At 36.2% G+C, this 24,053-nt stretch overlaps 2 protein-coding genes across 4 annotated transcripts; one reads left to right on the top strand and one right to left on the bottom strand.

Moving 5' to 3' along the window:
- Positions 1-95: 95 nt before the first annotated feature.
- Positions 96-19,138, top strand: LOC116168429 (protein goliath-like). 3 transcript variants are annotated; one of them, XM_031484255.1, is made up of 8 exons: positions 96-441; positions 2,189-2,741; positions 12,633-12,765; positions 14,215-14,332; positions 14,383-14,534; positions 15,430-15,526; positions 15,897-16,046; positions 16,095-19,138. In XM_031484255.1, the coding sequence occupies exons 2-8, from the start codon at positions 2,216-2,218 to the stop codon at positions 16,362-16,364; spliced, it is 1,446 nt and encodes a 481-aa protein (XP_031340115.1). In that variant the 5' UTR covers positions 96-441; positions 2,189-2,215; the 3' UTR covers positions 16,365-19,138. The 3 variants fall into 3 exon arrangements, with proteins under 3 accessions (XP_031340115.1, XP_031340113.1, XP_031340114.1); XM_031484253.1 differs by lacking the exon at positions 96-441 and adding an exon at positions 1,720-2,050 and having other exon boundaries at positions 2,187-2,741; XM_031484254.1 differs by lacking the exon at positions 96-441 and adding an exon at positions 1,720-2,129.
- Positions 19,139-19,950: 812 nt separating this feature from the next.
- On the bottom strand, positions 19,951-24,032 carry LOC116168432. The gene is made up of 7 exons (XM_031484263.1): positions 23,768-24,032; positions 23,505-23,718; positions 22,307-22,426; positions 22,125-22,257; positions 21,076-21,401; positions 20,863-21,026; positions 19,951-20,809 (listed from the first exon to the last, which is right to left on the bottom strand). Exons 1-7 carry the CDS (start codon positions 23,885-23,887, stop codon positions 20,624-20,626), a joined length of 1,263 nt encoding a protein of 420 aa, XP_031340123.1. The 5' UTR covers positions 23,888-24,032; the 3' UTR covers positions 19,951-20,623.
- Positions 24,033-24,053: the final 21 nt, after the last annotated feature.

Genomic DNA, 24,053 nt, shown 5'->3' with positions numbered 1-24,053 from the left:
TCTTTTAGGCAAAAAAGTTGTTAATAATAGGAAAAACAGCATAGTAGTCGAGCAATATAAGAAGGTTGTAAATTGTACACCTCTGTACCGGATTTTAGTGGATTAAAAGAATGCTATACAGATTGCTTTTTAATAAAAGGAACACATACCCGCAGCAACAAAAACAGGCGTCGCGGCTACTATATTATTTAAAAAAAGGAAGCTTTCTACGAAAAATCGATTCTGTGGGCTCGATGCTATCATCATGGCCATAGCACATAAAATGAGTGAAAGGAAATCTACCTGCAATTAGGAAAAGGGAAGGAAGCACTTCTACCGAATCAGTACCAGAAAAATGCTATATTTTATGATACACAATTGAAGATTAAAGCTCAAGTTCAAGATAGGGAGGACCGTAAAGTCGAACATCATAGGACACTATACCAACTGAAGACATTTGGGGTAAGAGAGTTTTGCAGGAGTCACACATTCCTTTTTTTTATTAAAAAAAATAGATTAGTATATCACAACAAAGACTGTGCAATCAGTATTGGGCTGAATTAGATACCTACTCATTTATTGGAGTAAATTCGTCAGTCAGTTTCGGGTTTAATATATATACGGGCTGGTATTTCCGGCACAAGGATTCTGGACCATTTATTTACCACATACAGCAGAGCGCTACTTACATTTACTGCAAAACGATTTAAACTATTTCTAGAGGATGCTTTTAATAACATAACATAACTCCTAGAGCCGTTCGGGTATATTTTTCAATGAGATCCCTGTCTGATTTCCTCGTAGGGGGGTTAACTAAGAATCGTGTTTATCAACAAAATTTGCAACCCGAAGAAAAGGCTAAATCGCAATTAAACCATAAAGTGTTATACATCATTAAATTCGGAATAAAATAATAATATTAAAACATCAGGGCCGTATTAAAAAAAAATTAAGTTGATTATGGTTCCGTAAAGACGAAACGTTGAATTAAACAATTAAACAACGTCACCTTAAAAGTTGCTGCCAGTAAAAAATTGTACAAAAATCAAAAAATATGATATCAAAATTATCAAAAAATCAAAAAAATTATCAGGGGTTTCTAAACGCTATCTTCTTAGACCTTTGACTGCGCAACGGAAGTACAATAGTCGCAGTGCCTTACACAATGTATAAGAAACCTTTAGACCAAAATAGAGTCTTTTAAGAATGTTTAGGGCCTTTAGGCTACGCTCGTATGTGGTCAAAAATAAGGGAAGCAGGCTAACTGTTCTTTGCTGTTTTTCTCATAAGTGCTTTTAACAGTTGGCAGTTGCTCCAATTTGACTACCTATAATGAAATGTAATGTATGAAGTGTATAATATTATTATTGCATTGGGCGGAGGGATAGGAGTTTCCCAATCCTCTAACTATGGCCTTTGGTCCTTGATATTGAAAGAGCTATTACAGCTATTTCATATATCACCATTCTTCCACAAAGAGCTAAAGCAACCCGCCAATATTGTGGAGTTTGGGTGGGGGGCCACGTTGGATTTTTTAATAGTTTTTTTTACTTGTTTGAATATACAAAGAGAATATTAACGCTACAGTCGGGCGCATCTGTATCGCAATTTACAGGCGATTGTAATCCTATGATAAGAATAGATCTTCGAGTAGGTAGGTGCTTAGCTTGACGCCACTGGAATTTTTTTGTTTACTCCGCCAATGTTTTTGTACGCCAGACAGCGTGGACAGGACAGGTTCTGTTTATAAGCAGAAACTCGCGTTTGCGCTAATTCAGTGTGTCGCGAGACTTCGAAAAGATCGTATTCGTGCGCGCGTTCGCGCTTTCTACTGATTTTTCAAAAATAACAATCACAGGAAAGGTGTAGAAACACACACCGTCATTTATACTTTTCAGTGTGATTTTCGTTTCAATAATTTTCAAGCAAAAACGTATCAACATTTCCAACTTTCATTAAAAATTAGTGCCTTAAACAAATTATGATTTACTCCTTCACAAAATAGACGTGCCTTCGATTGTGATTTGCGAAGATTTTCAACCACTTCTTCTCCCCGGTTTGCGACAAAAAAGGTTCGTAAAGATTTATTTACATGCAGATAGACAGTGTCGGGTACACGGAACGGGCGTTACTACTGATTCCTAGAAAAGGTCATTGATTCCCTTTAAAAATAATCTCAATCCAAACTTATACATTTTTCTCTTTGCAGCTATAATGAAACTCATAAAGTAAGACAATGGACTTTAGTTGGAATCGAACCGTTTTCATTGTCACCTTCTCACAAATCATTGCAATTGTGTCTTCCACTTCCGGACCCGAAGACTTTCCCATTGGGGCTGCTTTACAGTTGTCACCTGGTGACGATGCGAGGTCCTTCGACGACGAGATTCCCAATTCGTTCACGTCGGCCTACGTCAACGTAACTTATAAGGACAGTGCTAATACGTGGAAATGGGAACGGACCGAAGTAGGCCGATACGGTGGTGGATATGTAGGTCCAGCGTTCGGTGTGGTTGTTCACGTTACCGCCGATAACGATCCCAGCGATCACAGCGGTTGTCGGCTGCCGTTTCGAAGTAGCCGAGGTGATAGACAGTTGCCGAAACCGGGTGAGCCGTGGATCGCTTTAATTAAACGGGGACATTGTAATTTCGAATCGAAGGTCGATAATGCGTTTAAAAGTAAAGCGACCGGTGTTTTAGTGTATAATGACAGAGATTCGGTCGATTTGGATAAAATGAAGTTATCGAATGATAATGACCGTAAGTATGGATTTAATCATGTTTTTTACTTCGCTTCAATTGTGTCTTATCAGATAAATTGGCTCGCTATCTACAAGGCCAGTAAACGAAAAATTATCTATACATACTTACAATTAAGTGGTATCAACAACTCTAACAATGTGAATGTCTCGCGATAATGCTTTTTGTTTTATTAGCTAGCGATATCTACTTCCTTGCTCTTCCTCTGATGGATAATTCCTGTATTGAGGATACAATAAGAAATAAAACGAAGGATACAGAATGTGTGGGGTCATGCCACTCAATTGTTTATGATGTTCCAAGATTGTAGGAGAGTTCTAATTTTAGACTCTTCTCACATTTGGTGTAATCTGGTGCCTATTGTGGGTGTGTGTGCCATTTTTTTGATTAGCCAATTTTATTTTTGATCTTCAATTGTTTTGGTTAAGATCTTGCATGACACAAACACACAGTTTGTTTCTGTATTACTCTGAGAAAATTTCCCATAAACAAATCTTAAAAACCATTGCAAGCCTGCGTGATATCGATATGGAAGAATAAATAAGTCGTGCTTGAAAAAAATTTGATTCATATTTTTTTTTAGATTGTGGTTTAAAAGGAACGCCACAGATTAAATGCTGTGTGTAGACCTCGGTGTAGACCAATTTTGAATTTTAGATAGGTATTTTAGATGTCCTTGTGCATTTGGTTTTCAAAATTATCATCATTTATTATTCTTTTCTTAATCTTTAGGTCACAAGTGTGTGGGTTTTGGAGGGTCTACACCTCGATCTACACCATTGAGAAAATTTCCTCAAAGGTTTATACATATAGTGTTTATACCAAGGTTTATACCATAACGCCCAATAACATGCACAACTTGCAACCAGTGGCGTAACAAGGTATTTTTCGAAGCGGTGCCGGATCAGGTTTTGGCGCCCTACCAGATTTTGGGACCTTATCACTTACCATTGAGCTCTAATTAATAAAACACTGTACATTTTTGAGAGAAACTTTACACAAAATTTTAAAAGCACTGCACCCTTTCGAATTTTAGACAGATGCTTTGAATAACGAAATCTGTCACTCAATGTCACACTAATACAGACTATTGTATAGATCACAAATAAAGTATTATTATTATTATTAGTTTAAATCTGCAGCCTTTTCCTACCGCTGTAAGTTTGTTCTACAAGGGCTATCCAGAAAGTAACAGACATTTTGAAATAAAAAATTAAGAAAGTGTAAGAAACAACTTTTATTAACACTCTTAGGCTGTTTTTCAACATAGTCGCCATTCATTTTGAGGCACTTAACATAGCGTTGTACAAGTGTTTTTGGGTACCCACAAAGGCAATATGGTAGTTTCCGACCAGATCTTACTGATGGTGGAGTCAAAACTGGCTAATAAAAGTATTGATCTGCCACACAAAAATGCGTTGAAATCCCTTGGATCTAACACGAAGACTTTGGTAATTGGTTCATTTTTTAACAATGTTCGGTTCATCCTAAAGGAGCGTAAATTCAGTTTTAATTATATTTCAGTGCACCCTGTATTCGACTTTAGCAAAGTATTAGAATTTAACTGCCGTTCATGTCTTTTATGACTGGCCTATACGGTACACCACGTACTGCCCATCCCGACTTAGTGCCCTCGGTGCTTCAGCGCCTCCGACGCGCCCTCCCGCCTTCAGAGCGCGGTGCCGCGGCACCTTTGGCACCTACCTAGTTACGCCACTGCTTGCAACATTATGTTAAGCTTCACGCCGAAGATGACTACAGTACCCAATTCTTAATATTGATCATAACGCTCAATTTGACCACAACCTCCAACGTAAAGGCGTAGATGTACAAGTTTCCCTGCCAAATTAAAGCTGCACTTCAGCACTTGTTCTTTGCAACTGATTTACTGGATGTAAAGGCAATTTTTTTTCTAAAACCTATCTACAATAATTGTAGAAATAGTGGGTGTACCCAGCACCCTTAGACCATATAGTACATGGACTGCTATTATCCCTATGCTTTCAATACAAAATGGGTGGTCACGGATAGAGGGCACTGTAGTCGTGGGTATGTGAATCTCAGGGTAAACTAAAGTCGTATGAACACCACTCGGATCGCGTAAAGAGTAGCTTCTATGGGAACCGCGTAGTACGGGAAGCTTTAAATACTCTTGATTATCTTCTATACGTCCACAAATACGGATAGGTTTGCTTTTTTGGCATATCTAGGCGATTAATTAATTGACGTTTGTTAATTTATAGGTTGACAGTGTCAAATCGTGTCTCATCGGACAATTTCGGACAGACTCGCTTACCCTGAAACTCACATACCCAGGCGATGTCCTTGACCATATTTTCGTTACAATTAGCAGTCCATGTACTATATGGTCTAAGCCAGCACCTCTGTAAAAAATTTGAATTTTCGGAATTTCTTATTTTTGACTCTTACGATCTCGATTTCCGAGGCTGAATGAATATGCGGAACCTTTGCAATAAGAACGAGTAGGTATCAAAAATTATTTTTTAAAAAATGCGGTGACTCGATGAAGCGCCGTGTGGAGTTGACATCTCGTTGGATTGCGATTATTTCAGGTAAACGAACGAAACTTTTGCTAAAACCAATTTTGAACTGTAGAACTATTATTTATGGAGGCAAATCAAGGTGCCAATAGAACTAACAACAAATTATACCATTTTTGAAAATGATGTGCTAACTTCGCAAACGCCATGTTTGTAGTACTTAATTAGTAACAACGTATCTCTTATCATTTCAGTAATTACGAGAGTAATTATTATAATGGAATACCCATTAAGCATTGTGGCCCGTGAGGCCAGATTCTTTTTTTGGTACAAAGTCAAAATATGTTTGAAACGGACCTTTTTACCGATATGAAGACAGTAAGTACCATTTATTTCCTTAAAATGTAAAATTATAAAAATAAAGATTTATTTTAAGATGTTCCGTGCTGTTTATCACCTTTTTCTATTCTTATTTTTGCAAAAGTTGTTATTTGCGTTAATTGTCAAACAAAAAATTCGTTATAATATGCAAATAGGTAACGATACTTAATTACGGATGGGCGATTTGTTACCAGTCCGTTTCTGAAAGTTTTCAAAGCAGATTGCACGCTGAAAGGTGCAAAAAAATTTTGGGTCGGTGTCGATAGGTTCAAACCCTTTTACGATTTCTCCACCGATGCCTTCACGTACCTACGTGATCATTTCCGGTGGCTGCTGCTTATCTCACATTTTAATTAATAGTTAACCTCATTATATGGAGATTAAATATTTCGCAATAACAATAAAACAATAGACACTCGATGTGGTGAGTCACAGACGCTCATCGTCATTCATGGGTGAAAGTCTGGAAGTTCCTTCCAAACTGGAGTAACAGCTAAATCATAAAAATACATTGGGGCACGATTGCGTGCAAGTAAAGGCACGTAAATGGAGAATTTATTGATGGTATGTAAATAAGAAATAAAACTACTGTTTTTTAATTGAGCGATACACATGAATAAATATTAACAATAAATCAGTAGTCAGACGGTGAAATGGCAGAACATGCCTACTGCCTTATGTGCAGCTATACATTATGGATGGCCTTAAAAGACACTTCCGTATTCGAGCCAATAGCAAAAACACCAATTATTTATGAATGTCAGCTAAAGAAACTGCAAACGCTTCCGATCTAGGCAATGCTTCCGGGATAATCACCTACGCATATCCTCGTTCCTTAATGTTTTTTTTTGTAGTTTTTACACATTTTTTGCACAATTTAACATTGAACTGATTTTCTTTGTTCTGGTTGTTCCTTAAGACGATTGGCGAATGGTTAACATTCAAGGATGCTCGCCGACTATCCGAACAATAGTCCGTATGTCACTGTTTGAATAACAAATTTAACCAATACGACCTTGCCTTGTTGTAAAAACAAAATTTCGCGCACACAAACGCAATTAGGAAAAGGCGTCGCTTTCCCACGATGCCCGTAAATTAGTATAAAAATCCACCGCGTCCTCTGTATTGAAAAAGTCGCCCGGAGGGAAATCGAATGCTCGAACTCACGTCGACACGCACTTCCTAAATCCCCCTATACGTAATTAATAACTTTTATTCTAACCCGATAGGTAATTAAAACAAAATGTGCGCATATAGCGAATTGAGAATTTTTTAAATGAATAAATAGTGTGAGCGCTGAAGGTTAATTTGTTAAATGTGCCGTAAATTGAAGGTTCGAAGGTGGCTCTGTAATCAATCTCGTCATGTACCTGTCTGTAGTTTTCTTCCGTCACCTATGAATAGTGTTTAGAAAGCTTTGATTTCAGTTTCGCCTTAAGTAAAAAAAAATCCACATGAGAGAGAAAGTTATCAGGGCGTCTCGGTAAATTTTGCAAAACCTTCTATGCAAACCTACACTTGGGACCACGAACGCGACGACGCCCATTGATTAAAAAAGTTAGAAACTGAAATCAAACCCAAATTACAAAAATGCATTTTTTCTAGAGAAATTCACGTCATTTGCTAGTTTAAGCTCAATTTGTACCAAATTTGTAGTGGAGGTCAATGAAATATGTATTTAGATCCTTTCAATAATAACACCCGTTATAAACATTTATTTGACCTTGGCCTATGGCCTACTATGAACCACCCGATCGAAGTAGGTGTCCACGACGCCCATTACGCTATTTTGATTAGTTGAATCTTGACACATTTTTGACACTTGGTGTAATGAAAATGGATTTTTTATGTAACTAGCAGAAGCTGATTTGTTTTAATTGCTGCCGATAACCCCTTTCGTGTAGAATCGACATCATGAGCTAGGAACTCCTGTTACTATAAAAGCTGCCTATTATACTTAATTAAAAATTGAACTTTGTTAATTATGGTTTTTTCGAGGGTTTTTTAGCGTAACACAACGAACTTGAGGTAACGCTTATGTGTCTCTCTGTCTGTCTGTTCCATCGAGATCTCGGCCACTGAGTTACTCACAGATCTCGGGTTTTCGCTAATTGATAGCTGCTATGGTCTATATTTGCCCGTTAGGTACTCATCATTTATAGTCGTTTTTCTTGCTGCACTCAGTTGCGGATTTACTCACAAGTCTCGTGTAGATCAAAGTCTCCAAAATTGAGGTCATGCCGGATTTTTGGATATTTTTCGGACCTTAATGGCTCAAAATGGTTCAGGTCAGAAAAAAAAACGAAAATTACATTCTACTAGATGTTCCCTCGCGACTTCGTACGCTAGATATTGACGGATATATGATAACGTAAAATAGCCGTCCGACATCAACGAAAAAAGAAGTTTTCAAAAAATCCTATAATCCGATCGAGCCCAATTGTGAATTTAAAGCACCCGGACCACACATACAGAAGAATTTTATATATAAAGCCAGTAAATGAGGTATGTAAAATTCGGTTACAGATTCGTTATTGGACCCTTTTTTTAGGGCACAAAAATGACAGAAACGGATATGACTCCCTTTCTAACTTCCTCATTTTTTCAGAACATCGGTAGTAGTCTAGGCGATAGAGACTGTAAAATTGGCAAACTGGACATTTTGAGGTGGAAAAGAAAAAAATGGTGGAATATGTTCAGTTAGGTGTCAAAAACAACATATTAAAAATCCCACCCTCCAGACCCTGTGCTAATGGCTCCAGCCACCCCACCATCCCCCAAAAACCGTGTTTTCGCTCTTTTTGGCTGATATCTCGCGATCTACGAGTATGAGGTCTATATGAAATATTTTTAGCTGAAAATATTTCTCGGGAAATTTCATACAAGGTAGATACTCAGAAGTTAGCCTAGGTGTACCTCTTTTAGCCAAGGAAATTCATAAAAGCGGCGAAAATCATCAATTTTCGTGGCTTTTTGCAAATATATCGCGACCTTTAGAGCTAGATGAAATATTTTTAGCTGAAAATGCTCCTCGTGAAATTTTTTACAAGGTAGATACTCAGAAGTTAGCCTAGGTGTGTACCTCTTAGCCTAGAAAATTCATAAAAGGAGGCGAAAATCATCATTTTCGTGTTTTTTTTGCGGTTTTTTGCAAAAATATCGCGACCGTCAGGGCTAGATGAAATATGTTTAGCTGAAAATGCTCTTCGCGCAATTTCATACGAGATAGGTAACTGAAGAGTTGGCGTAAAGTCACCTTTCACCTTCAACTTTCATGTGTGAGGAAATATTCATTGTAAAACAAAGTATTTCTATGTACCATTTATTCACGTAAAAACAGTATTTTCATATTAAAATATTCACACATTCATTTATACCTCAACGTAATCATTACCCTTATACTTATCCAAATCAATTCGTACTTTTTCGATCAGACTTCTCAATCAAAAGTTATAGACTAGAAACCAATTTGAAAAAAAATTCAAAGGGCTGTAACTTTTGAACTAGTAGCCCAATCTTGGAACTGTTTGAAATTATGGATTCTACAGGCCACATTCTATAAGAAAATTTTTTTTGCGGGTCGATCTGAGACAATTTTTTTTTCGGGGCTCAAAAAAAGGCAGTGTATAACCTTCCTTTTTTACCAAAAATCGACTACGCCAAAATTTCTCGGGAAAACACTTTTTCTTATTAATTTGGGTGCGTAGAATCCAAATCAATTCGTACTTTTTCGATCAGACTTCTCAATCAAAAGTTATAGACTAGATGCAGATTCCACTTCTTCAGGCTCTTCGACGTCCTCTAGTGGTAGTGGGTCGTCTGAGATTACCGACTCGTAGTTCTCGTCTTCCGCTTTACCTGATGCATGGGTACCCTGAAGAGACGACGTCGCATTTAGGCACGATGCTCCATGACACTGGACGCAGAGTTCATTACACTTCCAACTTACAACCAGAAGCATTATGTCAAAAAAATGTTTATAATTATGTATACGATTACAATATTCTCTCGTGTGTCCTAAGTGTCTGGTAGAGAAGGTTTACCTGATTTCCTGCAACTGTTTCAGAAAATCAGGTAAACCTTCTCTACCCGACACTTAGGAGTTAGAACACACGAGAGAATATTATATTCGTATACTTAATTATAAAATTTTTTTGACATAATACTTCTTGTTGTAGGTCTGAAGAACGAATTCTGCGTCCAGTGTCATGGAACATCGTGCCTAAATGGGACGTCGTCGTTTCAGGGTACCCATGCAGGTAAAGGGGAAGGCGAGGAGAACTAACTAATTTCAGACGACCCACTAGCACTAGAGGACGTCGAAGAGCCTGAAGAAGTGGAATCTGTAGAGGATAATGATTACGTTGAGGTATAAATGAATGTGTGAATATTTTAATATGAAAATACTGTTTTTACGTGAATAAATGGTACATAGAAATACTTTGTTTTACAATGAATATTTCCTCACACATGAAAGTTGAAGGTGAAAGGTGACTTTACGCCAACTCTTCAGTTACCTATCTCGTATGAAATTGCACGAAGAGCATTTTCAGCTAAACATATTTCATCTAGCCCTGAAGGTCGCGATATATTTGCAAAAAACCGCAAAAAAAAACACGAAAACTTGATTTTCGCCTCCTTTTATGAATTTCCTACGCTAAGAGGTACACCTAGGCTAACTTCTGAGTATCTGCCTTGTAAGAAATTTCACGAGGAGCATTTTCAGCTAAAAATATTTCATCTAGCCCTAAAGGTCGCGATATATTTGCAAAAAGCCACGAAAATTGATGATTTTCGCCTCTTGTATGAATTTCCTAGGCTAAGAGGTACACCTAGGCTAACTTCTGAGTATCTACCTTGCATAAAATTTTCCGAGAAATATTTTCAGCTAAAAATATTTCATATAGACCTCATAGATCGCGAGATATCAGCCAAAAAGAGCGAAAACACGGTTTTTGGGGGATGGTGGGGTGGCTGGAGCCTTTAGCACAGGGTCTGGAGGGTGGGATTTTTAATATGTTGTTTCTGACACCTAACTGAACATATTCCACCATTTTTTCTTTTCCACCTCAAAATGTCCAGTTAGATGTCTTTATCGCCTAGACTATAGGTATTCCAAAGCCTTTTAAATGCCCTCAAGGGTTTTATGTAACTGTCACTCTCCTCTCCTACAATATTTAGCTGTCAAATCCGAGGTCAAATCCTTTCTCGAGCATCCAGGGTCATACGAGTCTAGACAGGTTTGTAAATGGGGAAAAATGCTCCGATACGTTGCAATGGAAAGCCTTCAGATACTCTGAAAAGCACCAGTACCATTTTAGATAGCGTTTAGGTACTTCCGAGTTATCCATTTCTAAGCTAAACGAGCCTAGAGAACGCCCTGAAAAATGACTAGAAAGGTTTAATAGGGCATAGAAAGCTGTGGAGCAAGGGGGGGGGGGGCAGCCAACTTGCTGGGAATTAAATTACCTACATTGTTTAAATAATAGCAATTATTTTTTTCTGTAGGTAGGTCATGGTCAGTGTAATAATTTACAATGCGGTGCTAAGATTATTTCATTTTGATAAAGAAAATATGTAGGTTGTTATATTGAAGTTTAATTACAAGTTCCTCAGACAGAAAAAATTTCACCAGAAAACCAGAAAAATTATTTTTGCAGTTTCCATGGTAATGGTCACACAAAAAATTGTATCACAACATGATTGGATGATTTGCAAAACCCCCGTCATTCGGATATTGCGGTTTATATTAACGATATCTGGTAGCAACATACTATGGCTTTTCCACACAATGGTTTTACTCTACAATTAATGACATGTGGGATGTCCAAATTTTTCAGAGAGCATAGTAAATGTAGAATTGGGCTATCATAAACAAGGCACTCGTCTGTGGTGAGGAAATTAATGATTTTTGTTCTTATCATTTAATTTCCGACAAAGGCGCAAGTTATTACCACCTTTGGTTGTTATGATTACAAACGAATGAATGGTGAAATAAAATTTATCTGACGATAATAACAATAACCATATGTTGTGTAGATTTGTCTGTCCTGTCTCGGTGGTACCGTAGAATGAGCCCAAACACCTTCGCAAATCTTGAGTCGATAGTGTTTCCAAGGATAACGAGATGCGGACAGTGCATCGTTGCATGGGGTAGGTGGCAAAAAGTCTCTTACTATAACACTACAATGGAGTGCACATTGCAGACTCGTAGTGCCTATAAAAAGACCGGTGTTAATAAACAATACAATAACAAAGCATTTTAATCACAAGTTTCCCAATGTTTGTAATTACATTTTAAGATAAGAGTATTTACTTGTACCGTCCAAAAAGATCCCTTCATTCTTTTACAGTTTATTATTCTCCCAGACTCTAAAACTGAACATTTTTGGCAAAATTTCAAAGTGTACGCGCGTCTTGGACGTAAATAACTGTTTCCGAATTATCTTTAAAGGAGCCAACGATTTATTAATCTGGTGCGTGTTTTTTTACTCAAGGTTTAAGGTCAAAACACACTGCATTGTCGCTTACATTGAATGACGAGGAAGTTGCCAGAATGTATCATTTCCTAAAGTGAAGAGCACTCTGAATGGTCTCATCCTATTCACTGCTTTGAATAAATGGGTAGTGTGTTGAGTACACATCCAAAGCACTCCACGTGGCTCAGGTGTACTTGATTAGATAATTTTTGTTTTTTACTTGTTTTATGATCTCAAACTGCCTCATTCTATTCTGTTGCAAATAAAAAAATCGTACTTAAGTTGATATGGTCTTTTATTTGCAAATTACCAATTAAAGGTTAATGAGTCAATGACAAAGAAAAAAGCCCTTTGTTGACTAATTTCTCCTCAAATACTCTGTACAACAAACAAACAAACATCACATGTGCTGTGCTGTAATGTAATGTATTCAGTATTTATAAACCATCCTAAAAATTTACATAATGTTTACCTCGGTGTACGATTAAAAAAATCTACATTGTCTAATCAGTATTTCAAATTTGTTGCAGGAAATATCAGCGCGGTCTTTACCTACAAGTGGAAAGGGGAAGAGATAGCCAAGCTCTTAGAAAACGACACTAAAGTTCTAGTCCATATGACAATTGCCAGTCGTTCCACTTCACCTTCGGCAACCATCAACAGGTAGGTAATCTCGTCCCGAGACTAGCACAGTTTCAAACAGTATCAGTTAAGTATGCGGGTTTTACACAAAAATATGTGATAAATGACGTCAATGTAAATTAACAACTGAATAACAGTTATTCCAACATGTACATATAACGATCAATATAACTGCCAAATTGGACTCGTAAATATGTGGAAACAATTAAAATGCTACACGATTTCTTATAACTTTCCGGTACCTTTGACTATCTCATATTTTCCATTATGGGGTCTCCTCCATTTTGGTAGATACCAAGCAATTTCTGACGTGCAGAAATGTTCGTCGATTTAGTTTTTTTAACTAGATCTTTTAATATCTAGATTATATTGCATTTTGCTCCACTCTGATGATCTTCAGTCCGTACGGTTCCAAGGAAATGGTAGGTAATACAAGGTGGTCCTCGGGAGCGGGTAGCTGTACATATCTTACAAGGTTCATTATGTAACTAAGTCATTTTTTTACATAGTAATACTATTTCAAAAATACATTTTTGGACCGGGGGTGGCTGGGAGCGGTGAATATCACGTTGAGTTGGAATCTTATATACTAATTTTTCCCCTACGTTGATGAGATTTCAAAATTTCAAATCAATATCTTTTAAAACACTAAATATCAGTCCATTGGAAGTTTTCGCATGGACACCTGGTATACGACATTACAGGGAGCACTAAATCATATAAGGCGAACAGTTTCTAGAGACATCTAGTATGGCTCCGCGAAAAGTTGTAATTGCAAGTCAGGAGTAAAAAGAAAATGAAAATGTAAGTAATTGAATCAGCAATGACTTTGACCATGAATTAAAAATCGAATGAATAATGTACTTAGGTATACAAAAAGAAGCAAATTGTTAGTAAAATCAGTTTGTTTAACAAGTAATTTTTGTAATGCCAAAATAGGTTGGAAAGCTTCCACTTTCACTCTGTATTGCAATGAATGAGTTCAAAATCGCTTGCATAATCCCTCAGATTATGCAATCCATTAAAGCGTCCTCACATACTTTCTTATTTCAAGAAAAAACCTTTGCGGGAGAAAACATTTGCCAACCTAAGTAGGTAACGGAAATGTAGTTGTATCTCATTATTTTAGTAATTAAGATATTATAAATGACTATTAATTTTACTCAAGGGCGTTTACAAAACGCATTACCGTACCGCTAGGACAAAACTTTCTAACTAATTTCCTATTAGAACAGTTTGAAATCCACAAAAGGTGGACAGTTACAAATCAATTCTCATTTAATATGTACATATTTATAACTATGTGTTTCATTGAACATGCAATAACAGAATTTAGCATTTAGCCGGTTTAAATAAAACCGACCTTGTTCATATTTTTTTATGTATCTACTACCACAAATCAAAGGTGCAGGAAATTCTTGATACTACCTTGATTTTTCCTGCCTTCCTGATTCACACCTTTTTTTTCAGAACGTCTGTCCTATTCGTGTCTGTTACGTTCATAGTTCTGATGATCATTTCCTTGGCCTGGTTAGTTTTCTATTATGTACAACGATTTCGATACATACATGCGAAGGATCGACTGTCGGTAGGTAAATTGTATACACATACAGCTTTAGTGTTCAAATATTATTACAGAAGAAGCTCTGCAACGCAGCTAGGAAGGCGTTATCAAAAATTCCAACGAAAAATATTAAATCTGATGATAATGAAGTACAGGAAGGAGAATGTTGCGCTATTTGTATAGAGCCGTATAAAATTTCAGAAGTGCTCCGTATGTTACCCTGCCAGTAAGTATTCTTCTTTTTATGCGCCGAAGTGCTTTCCCCTTCACGTATGTGCAGCAACTTTTATGAACCGTAAACTTAAACTGAAGTAGGTACTATGTTTGAAAATGACGCAGATTTCTTACCCTTTCTTTCAGAGTATAAAATTTACTTGAATTATACAAATTACTTTGTACCAAATTTTCTTTTAATTTTGTATCTTTTGGGTTTCCCTTTTGATTTCCATCATAGTTAATAAAGGTGCCATCAATATTTTATTTTCTAGACTTTGTAGCGCAAGAATATTAATGGGTAGCTTTTTCATTAATTTGTATTAAAGACGTGCTGTTAACATAATTTTGATTCTTTAAGAAACGGGTTAATTAGATAAAAATTAATGTAATGATGTCTGTATATAGGTCCAGTTTTTGGAGATAAAATGTTGTCTGGGGATTTTTTCAAAATTGAAAAAATATCCTCATTTTCGTCATTAGTAATTTAAGCCCATGAAATTTAAAGGTGAGAATGGATCAAATGGTCAGCAAACAAACTCAAGCAAAGAAATGACCCAAACGCTAATTGGTGAACAAATATGGCATGCAGTTTTACGTACACAATCAACATTTTTTGGCGGTGTAATCACCCTGAGACCAATTGTAGAGAATATTGATTGGCGGTCTTCTTTTTCATATTTAAACTTTCGGCTATCCCTATAGTGATTGTGGATTAGAGGAGATATATGTTAGGTTCCCAACATGTTACGTACCTCTGTATAAATAACAAGCATTTGCTACAAGATCTTAAAATCGCCAGTGTGCAAATACCATAAAGGTTAACCATGTGGGGTAAAACTGATATTGAAATGCTTTTTTTTTCTTAGTAATAAATGCCGAGGAACTTACAGTGTGTTAATTTCCAGTCACGAATTTCACAAGAGCTGTATTGATCCATGGTTATTAGAACATCGGACATGTCCAATGTGTAAAATGGATATCTTGAGGCACTACGGATTTATGGTCAGTGTTCCAAAATATCCGCAAGTCTATAACTACTAGCTAAAACCCAACTAGTAGTTAATATTTTTTTGTGATACATTACATTAGTGCCATATACATACCTACCTTTTTGCACTTGCGCATGGTGGAGGTAATATTTAGTTTTTATTTTTTTTTATTTGTGATATCCACTCATATAGTATTAATAGCTCGCTCGTTTATATATACCACTGCTTAACACTTGGTGGCTTCATCTCTGTATCGCTTTATTTAATTTAGAAGAGTGAAAAAAATACGCTTAACACTTAAAGGGTTGCTAATGCAAATAAATTGGCTTACCATTTTTAACCTTCCAAAGGTCACAGTAATTAGGTGGTGTATTTTTACACAGTTTACGGGTAGCCAAGAAAGCATTTTACATATGGAAATCGATGAGGTCGTTGGATTAGGATCTAATGAGAGTCAAGATTCGGATAGCCCACGACACGGCGGCGTTAGCCCACTGCCTCAAATTCGCACTGTCGTTCTGACAGATCGAAGGGTTCGTACGAGATTAGTGTGTAGCGAATTGCTGACTATCTATTTGCAGAGATCGTTCGGTAGCTCAATAGATGTTGAGGAGAGGAGTAGTCGAGCATCAACGCCCGATGAGATGACTCCTAGCTTAGCCACGCGTCCAGTTCGTCCCGACCTATGTGCAAACTGCATAGCCGCAGCCGCCTCGTTGGCCGCTCAAGATGAAACTAAAACTGTGAAGTCGATAGTGCAACAAGTGCTCACATCCGAAAACGTGACAGATAGTGCGCAAGTACAAATTGGTGATAATACAGATAGTGATTCCAAGGTTCTGCTTCGTTAATTAAACCGCAGTTCTACTTAAATGTTTTTTGACTGCACCACATTTTTTCATATTAATCCCTTCAAGTGATATTAAAATTAATGCGTACTTATCGAGTACTTAATTTTTGTTAAGCATGGCAAGTAGCATTGTTAATTTATCTGTAGTTAACATTTAGATGTTACAAAGTGATTTGATTACCTTACTAGGATTTAGGTGGCGCCGGTAATATCGCAACCTGACATAATCTGATAATACTTTTATATATAGCAGCTATAAACCATATTACATTGCTGCAATGCTGCTTGTCAGGGATCATACACAGTAAATTTCTTGGTAGTAGAATATGGCGGACATACTATAAATTGAGCAATAGGATAACTTAACAGAGGCACCTCTAAATAGCATTACGCGGGTCACTCTGTAATTGGGCGCATGCCTGTTGAGCTGTTGATAAGCTGATTTGGTATTGGTGTATTTTTAATGGTTTCGTAAGTGCTATAAAATAACATCCAGTTTAATACAGTTAAGTGTGAAGAATTACCAAACTCGAACTTGATTATTTCTGTGCCAAATTAAAAAAAAATTATAGCTTCGATAACCTGAAAAATTTGCTGGATTATTAATACACCTATAATCCATTCATAGTGTCTTTGACATGCAGGCTGGGTAGTATGCCAATTTGTCAGGTATGCTAGATACTACAGATACAAAGTCAACACTATTGCTAACTTTTTTAGTTGTAGAGAGAGAAAGACGGTTGAATTATGAAAATTGTGTATTTTTATACTAAATCAAAACCTGCAATTATAAGACTTTGAAGAGCCTTTACAATAACGTCATTTTATGATTTTCATGGATAACTAAATCAAAATAAAAATAATTGAAAAATCTTGGTAATTTGAAGTATTTTGGCTATGGTGCAACAAGAACTTTTGTTGTTAGTATCTGAAAAATGTGATGTTGTTTTGTTTTTTAATGAAAGATTTGGATTCAGTGTTAATAGACAACTTTCATAATTTAACAGTCTTTCCAACTCCGCACTTGAGAAAGTTACTAAGAGTAATTTGAACCAGATTGTGTATTGTTTGTGTATATCTGTGGATATGCTAGGCGAATGTTTCTTCTTGCTAAATTTTGAGATTTTTATTCCCGATGTCATGTTTTTTCAAAACATTTTAAGAGTATATTGTAATAACATTTTTTAAATTGCAACCGTGAGGAATGTCTCATAGTTAATAGATTATTTGTCTAGCTTCAGTTACAACACATTCTCTAAGATGGAAAAAATCAAATTTTGTACAAAAGTGTAACTAAACTGTTCAGATTCCTTTCTGTACCACATTCTCTACTTCTCAGCTTACAACAGTATTCTAAGCATTTGTCTGTTGGCGCACTTTTTAAACGCTGGAGCTTGTTTGGCTTAGTTAATTGGATCCTCAATTGTGACATTGAGAGTTCATTGTTTGGATCCGGGTTCAAGCATGGATTTTGTGTACAGTGAGTTGGGTTGCGACACAGGTAATTGTCAACCTCGCTGTCATCTCATTCATAAAGGAGTTTCTTCCCTATTAAAAAATTCATATTAGAATTGTTTAGATGTTGATTTTCACCCGGATTTTAGTCATATTTTAACGACTGGTTCGGTAGATTTCTGAATAGCAGATGATTCTGATCCTTTAATTAGGTATCATAAATTCGATTTAATAAACAAATGATCAAGTTTTGATTTATTTTTTAGACTAACTCGATTTATCCAAGTTATTATCAGGTAAAGCTCTTCAAAGTACAACCGAGTCCTTTTTTTTACTCGTGACAATGTTTCTGTTCTGTTAAAATAATCTATTAATTTGAATGTGTGATAACTTCAAGGGTAAATTACTAAAAATAACATTGTATGAAAAACAGTTCATAAATATTAATTGTGAACTTCTTATTTTTGAAAAATTGAGCAGCTATAAAGGAACAGGTTTCAAAATTAATTAATTATTGCAAATTTATTTGTTTAAATTCAAATATGCCATATGCTACTTTGATAGTTTTGTCAAAACAATATTTCTTCTTTGTTTATTTGATGCAATTGGAATTTAAATTGAGTGTCGCAAAGGTAAGCTGTATACGATGTTTGTAAGTATTGGTTCTATCGAAAAATGATTTATGTTGTTCAGTTCTTCGGTTGTGTATATACGATAATACCATTATTGATTTTAAGAAGTTGGAGCGCGTTTGGGTACTGCACTGGCATGTGTTTTGCATCCCATCATTCTTTAACAGAAGCTCTTTATAATGTCCAATCTTCGAACTGTTCAGAATGGTCATAAGGTAGAGTCCACCCATTTCGTTTTGCTTTAATATTTAATTTTATGCCAAACTCACCACCTAAAAATCACACTTTAACTTTTCAAAAAGCAGTAGCTATTGTTGTCCTTCCATTTGCTGCTTACAATTTAGTTTTAGTTTGAAATGTGCAATATTTGATTCCCATCACACAGCATGTCGAAAACACATTAAATGGATTATGCAATACCACGTGGCGGTTTTGGCAGATTTACTAAACATTAGCGGGAATGAATTCACAGCAACATTTGATCTCCTAAGGTATACTGTGTGGGTGTAATTTTACAGAACTAGTCATTTATACACCGTCAGCTACAGTTCGTAAGGGTAGCAATTTTTAAAAAATTTGTAACGTGTGTGATCTAATTTGGTTGTAAATAATTGAAAATTATATTTTATGCTATTATATTATAACGACTGAAGAAAAAACAAAGACAAAAATAAAAATTTGAAAGTGCCTTTATTTAACTTTATATACCTTAATTAAATTCTAGATTGAAGAAATGATCCATTGCCAGATTTTGGCTTGAGGTGTAATATCAGGTATAGGAAATAAAATACGATTTGAGTACATGGCGGTTGGAAAAGTGTGATGTAAGTACATATTAGAATTAAGACGTGTTATTCTGTTGAATGTCACATACGGGGCATTTAGGTGAGCACTTTTCTTTATACAGATATACTTTGACTTAAATACAACAAACTGACAAATACCTAGTGTAAATTTATTAATTGCATAATACCTACTTATACAGGGTGAGTTTTATTCTGAAAATAAGCATAAGTATCTCAGATACTAGCAGAGATAGTACCTATTATAGATAAAGAAAGACCTACAAGAATTTGAATTTACAATGCGACTTCAATATATTCTTGAATTAATTTATTTTTCGAAGTTCTCATGCAAATATGTTACATGCATGCTTATGATCTCTTTTTTATGTAAAGGCGTTGACCTTTCCAAAAGTCTTACCTTGAACTTTATTTTAAGTAAGCATTATTCCTTGGCGCTAAAATTCAAAAAGACAAACGAACCGAAATCGAAATCAAAATTAATTGAACGAGTCGCTAAATATTTGCACTGCTCGTCACTGTGTCAAACAATTGATGCAGAGGTTTGTTTTTCTCTGTTTTGCTTTCCACGGTACTCGCTGCTTTGCACACCCCTCCACTATGTGCCTAAGAGATTAATTTTGAATTGGCATTAATATCCAAGGTTAGATGCTAGAAACTCTCGTGTACACCCTTAGCGATAGATAAAGACATGACGTTTATCATCCAAATTTTATTCAACAAAATTTCAAATCGAGAACCAGTGCTGAGTAGTGCTTTCATATTACTTCCCGTGCTTGTAACTGCTTAAGACGACTTGCAACTAGGGAAACTCCATAATTAAGCGAATCCTAGGTATGCGCAATTCATTCCATATACTTAATTTATCAAATATTTGCTGTATACTAAAGAAACGTGAAAAATGATTACTTCAACATTGGCAGAGTCCTGTGTCTCATTTGAGAATTTTGGTAATCGCAACTACTTATGGGTTTGCCTGTATACAGTATACAAGTTCTTTGGGGATGGACACTTGATGCACGTCCTCAACTCTGGCCTGGATAATAAATTACATAAATATAGAACAAATTGAAAAATCATTTTGTACCCCATTTGCCACAGTTTACATATTCAATTAACAATATATATAATGAAAGAGCAACAAGGACACATTAATTGTTTTAATGGTGAAATTAACCCCTTTTATGCTTTGCTTTTATAAAAGACATTAATTTGTAAAACTCGGAGAATGTTCACACATCAAAAGAACATTGTGTATTGCTAACCCAAGCATTTCTAACTTATTGCAAACGACACAAATTATAGTTAGTTCACACAATCAATTACAGTCAATAAAAATGCATTTTTTAAAAATAGTATCACCATGTAGTTCATGTAGCTAATACTGTAAAGCCAATCACTTGATGTATATTAAAGCTAGATGTGACAAAGAATCGTCGTTCCTGCTTCGTTTCCTTCACATCTATTCCTATAATCGGATGTCTTCCAATGATGACCTTCTTTTCATAATTACGAATGTCAAATGTCTTCCACGATGTAACATGGTAAAAATACACCTGGAGTGATTCCGATTAGTCTTAAACGACACGTTTCAATAATATGTACTTACATTGCCAACATCTACACCAACGACGAAAATATTACCGTACAAAAACATACAGGTAATGTTAGCCTGCAATGCAGTCCAACTGTTAAATAATTTTTTGCTATACTGATGCTTTTCGCCCAAAATGAAGACCTCTAGAAACTGCTCACGTAAACCATCATCGGTCGCTGTGGGCAAACCATTAATTATACTATAAAACAATTGAAGCACACTTACAAGCACATATTATGATGTTATTTCTGTAAATGTGGCACGAACGGGCTAGCCGTGACTGATTTTTGTTACAAAACGCGATGTGCACTTTATTCTCTACGCTACTAACAGGCGGAATGCTTTGATCAAACTTCAGCACTTTAACTTCATTATTAATTAAAAATGTAGCGAAACCACTCCACATGTGCAGACAGGATACCTCGTTCGGTGAATAGATTCGTAAAAAGGTGATTTCGCAAAAGATACGTGAGCCATTCGCCTCCCTGCACAGCTTCGAGATCGTTATTCTTCCCCCTCTTCTTTCGTAGCACAGATATTTTTGATAGATACTGAAAAAATTTACTTAAAACACCAGTCAATGATCGATTATAGAGTGCATAGCTTGGGTCGAATTTTTGAGCTTGGGGTATTACAGGAAAAGGCTTAAAAAATTTCCCTTTCCTGGTGGGAAAATAAACACTCTCCAGACAGACTAAACAGATGACGGTGCATTCACGAATGCAATTGAAAAACTAGCGCTCACTTCAGTTACTGATGTGCTAGAGGAAGATGTGAAAATTGCAGTGCTGTTGATGAGAACAACATTTTCCTAAGAGTTGCAGTAGCTGTATGCTGTTATAAACCGTGATACCATCTTCACAACCTGTAGGAGGGAAGTTGGCGAAATTATAAAAAAAGCACACTATCCAAGGTAGCAAGAGCCTCGGCAAGAGCTGCCTTTATTTCCATCATGAAAATGTCGTTGTTGGAAAATATCTTTTTGAATTGCTCAGCAGCTTTTGCTATTACCATGAATTAGGACAAAACCCCAATAATAATGTTCATGTATTGAACCTTAAAAAAAACTATAGAAAGCATTAAGAATCTAAAACAAAAGTAGCGTTTTCAAGAATTGTGGGTAACCTGTGAAGGCAAGAACTTTTTTTGTAGGTTTTAGAAATGCAAGATAAATTTTTGTATAGACCCAAACAAAAGATTCTGCCCCTCTTTAAGCACTCTACACCCATTTTTTATCACTCATAATCTGGAGTAATATTTTCCAGTTGAGTTACCTATGCAATTTGACATCTTGTATCACGGCTAGCTCGTTTAATTTCCCATCAAATTCCGTTAATATCAATGTTCCAGTTTTGTAGGCCAAAAGGAGAAATATCCGGTCCGCTTCGACAGGTCCCGACTCGTCATCTGCAGATGGAAAGTAAACGGGAGGAAGAGCTCATTTGTTTGTACGTACCGTACATAAAAGTGATGTCGGTAATTTTAACCGCTTGATATCGAGCCGTGTGTAAAAGACCCCAAGTTTCCTCGAAAATTTTTACACGCCCGTCTTCCGAGCCGACTGCGATAAATGTGCCTAAAAATAAGCCGTATTACTGGTAGATCGTGTGGTTTAAGGCTAGCGCGAAAAAGTGTATAAAAACTTGACTTGTTGCATGTTCTGGCCAAAAGAAATGTGGGTGTTATGAACAAATAAGCAAAAAATGGTTGAATTTCGTTTGCAATTACTAAATGTTTTAATGTGTTGTAAAGCAGGTATGCAGATTGCAGATGGAGGTATATTATGTACCCAATCACAACAGACCCTTATACTAATGACCTTTCCCTTAGTTTATACCTGTTCCCCGCTAAATACAGTATAACTAGCACTATCATGCTGCAAAGGATTTTTTTACAGCATTGGGATTGGTTTTTTATATAATGTAAAAAGTTGTATTTGAGCGAACATTTCAACAAGATTTGGCATTGAGCACTTTAGGTAAAAACAAGTGAAATAACTTTGAGTCAAAACACTTCCTGATGACATGGCAGTACAATGCCAATACTTATTTATTAAAACTAGGCAAAATAAATATATTGAATCATTCGAAATCTTAAAATTTTCCACAATCGGTCAAAATCCTACATTTACACAATCTTGTCACAATTTTCAAGAAGACAGACATCTTAAGGGAGTGAGGATAAAGGTAGAGGGTTCAAGGTCTCAGTACGGGAACATAGGATATCAGGTACAGTTTAAATAATAATAATAGGAAAGGTATTGTGTGCAGTATCAGCATTATATGAACACTAGGTACCATTAACATTACTAGCAGTACATGGCCAAATAATTTACATTTGGTGTAATGTAAACGTTTGGCCCCTGGGCTTAATCAATATGTCTGATCTTGATCAACTCCCCCTTTCCAGTAATAACTTTACAAATACCAATGTTTTTTACGCAATATCGTAAATCAACCTACTCACAAAACCCATTAAAACATTATAAGTAGTTAGATACAACTTTTCAATAAAGTGAGCTTAGTTGAAACCTTTCCAAGTGAAATATAGGAGATGATGTCGTTGTCAAATGCCTACAAATAAGTTCCACATCACTTTGTGCATTAAAGTCATACTTTCTTACACTTTTAAGCACGTCACAATTATGAAAGTACCCGATACGGCAACATAAGTAATTCGAGGTACGTCGACAGGACACAGAACCGTGTCAAAGTGTACATTATCCTTAATGTTACGCCACGAACTCCAATTATCGTAAATATTGAACCATTTACTATCGTCTATGTAATTTTCATACTTATCGAGGTAGTTTTCGAGTTCACTTTGCGGAATCTCCTCGTGACAGCACCACTTCCATATACTCGTTTTCTAAAAGCTTTCGTTAGTGTCTAGAGATGAGCTACAGGAGGCGGCTTACCTCCGTAAGAAAGTTAACGATATCTCCCCAGGCCGGATCAATCGATTTCGCTGCTCTTAATGTTTGGCCATCGGAAAAGTACAATATCCTTTCGATTAATTCGAGAGGTAAAAGAGTCATTGTTGCGTCTATTTTAGTTCGCCTTCATAGAACTTTGTTATTATTGTTTTGTTGTGTCAAAGTTTGAGCGTCGCGTCGGCGTCAGTCAAAACAAAGCAGATTTCTATGTTCAATTCCAAAGAGAGCTTACAGATGGCGATTTCGACATCGTTCAAGTGCGCGCATG

The sequence above is a fragment of the Photinus pyralis genome, unplaced genomic scaffold, assembly GCF_008802855.1.
Source record: "Photinus pyralis isolate 1611_PpyrPB1 unplaced genomic scaffold, Ppyr1.3 Ppyr1.4_LG4, whole genome shotgun sequence".
NCBI classification, from domain to species: domain Eukaryota; kingdom Metazoa; phylum Arthropoda; class Insecta; order Coleoptera; family Lampyridae; genus Photinus; species Photinus pyralis.
Note: the sequence above shows the minus strand (reverse complement) of the source record. Positions and strands in the feature narration are given on the sequence as shown.

Bases quoted from the DNA above. Each gene is read 5' to 3' on its own strand.
- LOC116168429 (XM_031484255.1), top strand. From the start codon at position 2,216: ATGGACTTTAGTTGGAATCGAACCGTTTTCATTGTCACCTTCTCACAA. The intron at 2,742-12,632 runs GTAAGTATGGAT...AATTTGTTGCAG, and splicing joins GTTATCGAATGATAATGACC to GAAATATCAGCGCGGTCTTT. The intron at 12,766-14,214 runs GTAGGTAATCTC...CTTTTTTTTCAG, and splicing joins CCTTCGGCAACCATCAACAG to AACGTCTGTCCTATTCGTGT.
- LOC116168432 (XM_031484263.1), bottom strand. From the start codon at position 23,887: ATGACTCTTTTACCTCTCGAATTAATCGAAAGGATATTGTACTTTTCC. The intron at 22,427-23,504 runs GTACTTTCATAA...GCTTATTTTTAG, and splicing joins TACTTATGTTGCCGTATCGG to GCACATTTATCGCAGTCGGC. The intron at 21,402-22,124 runs GTAACTCAACTG...AAATTTTTTCAG, and splicing joins CAAGATGTCAAATTGCATAG to TATCTATCAAAAATATCTGT.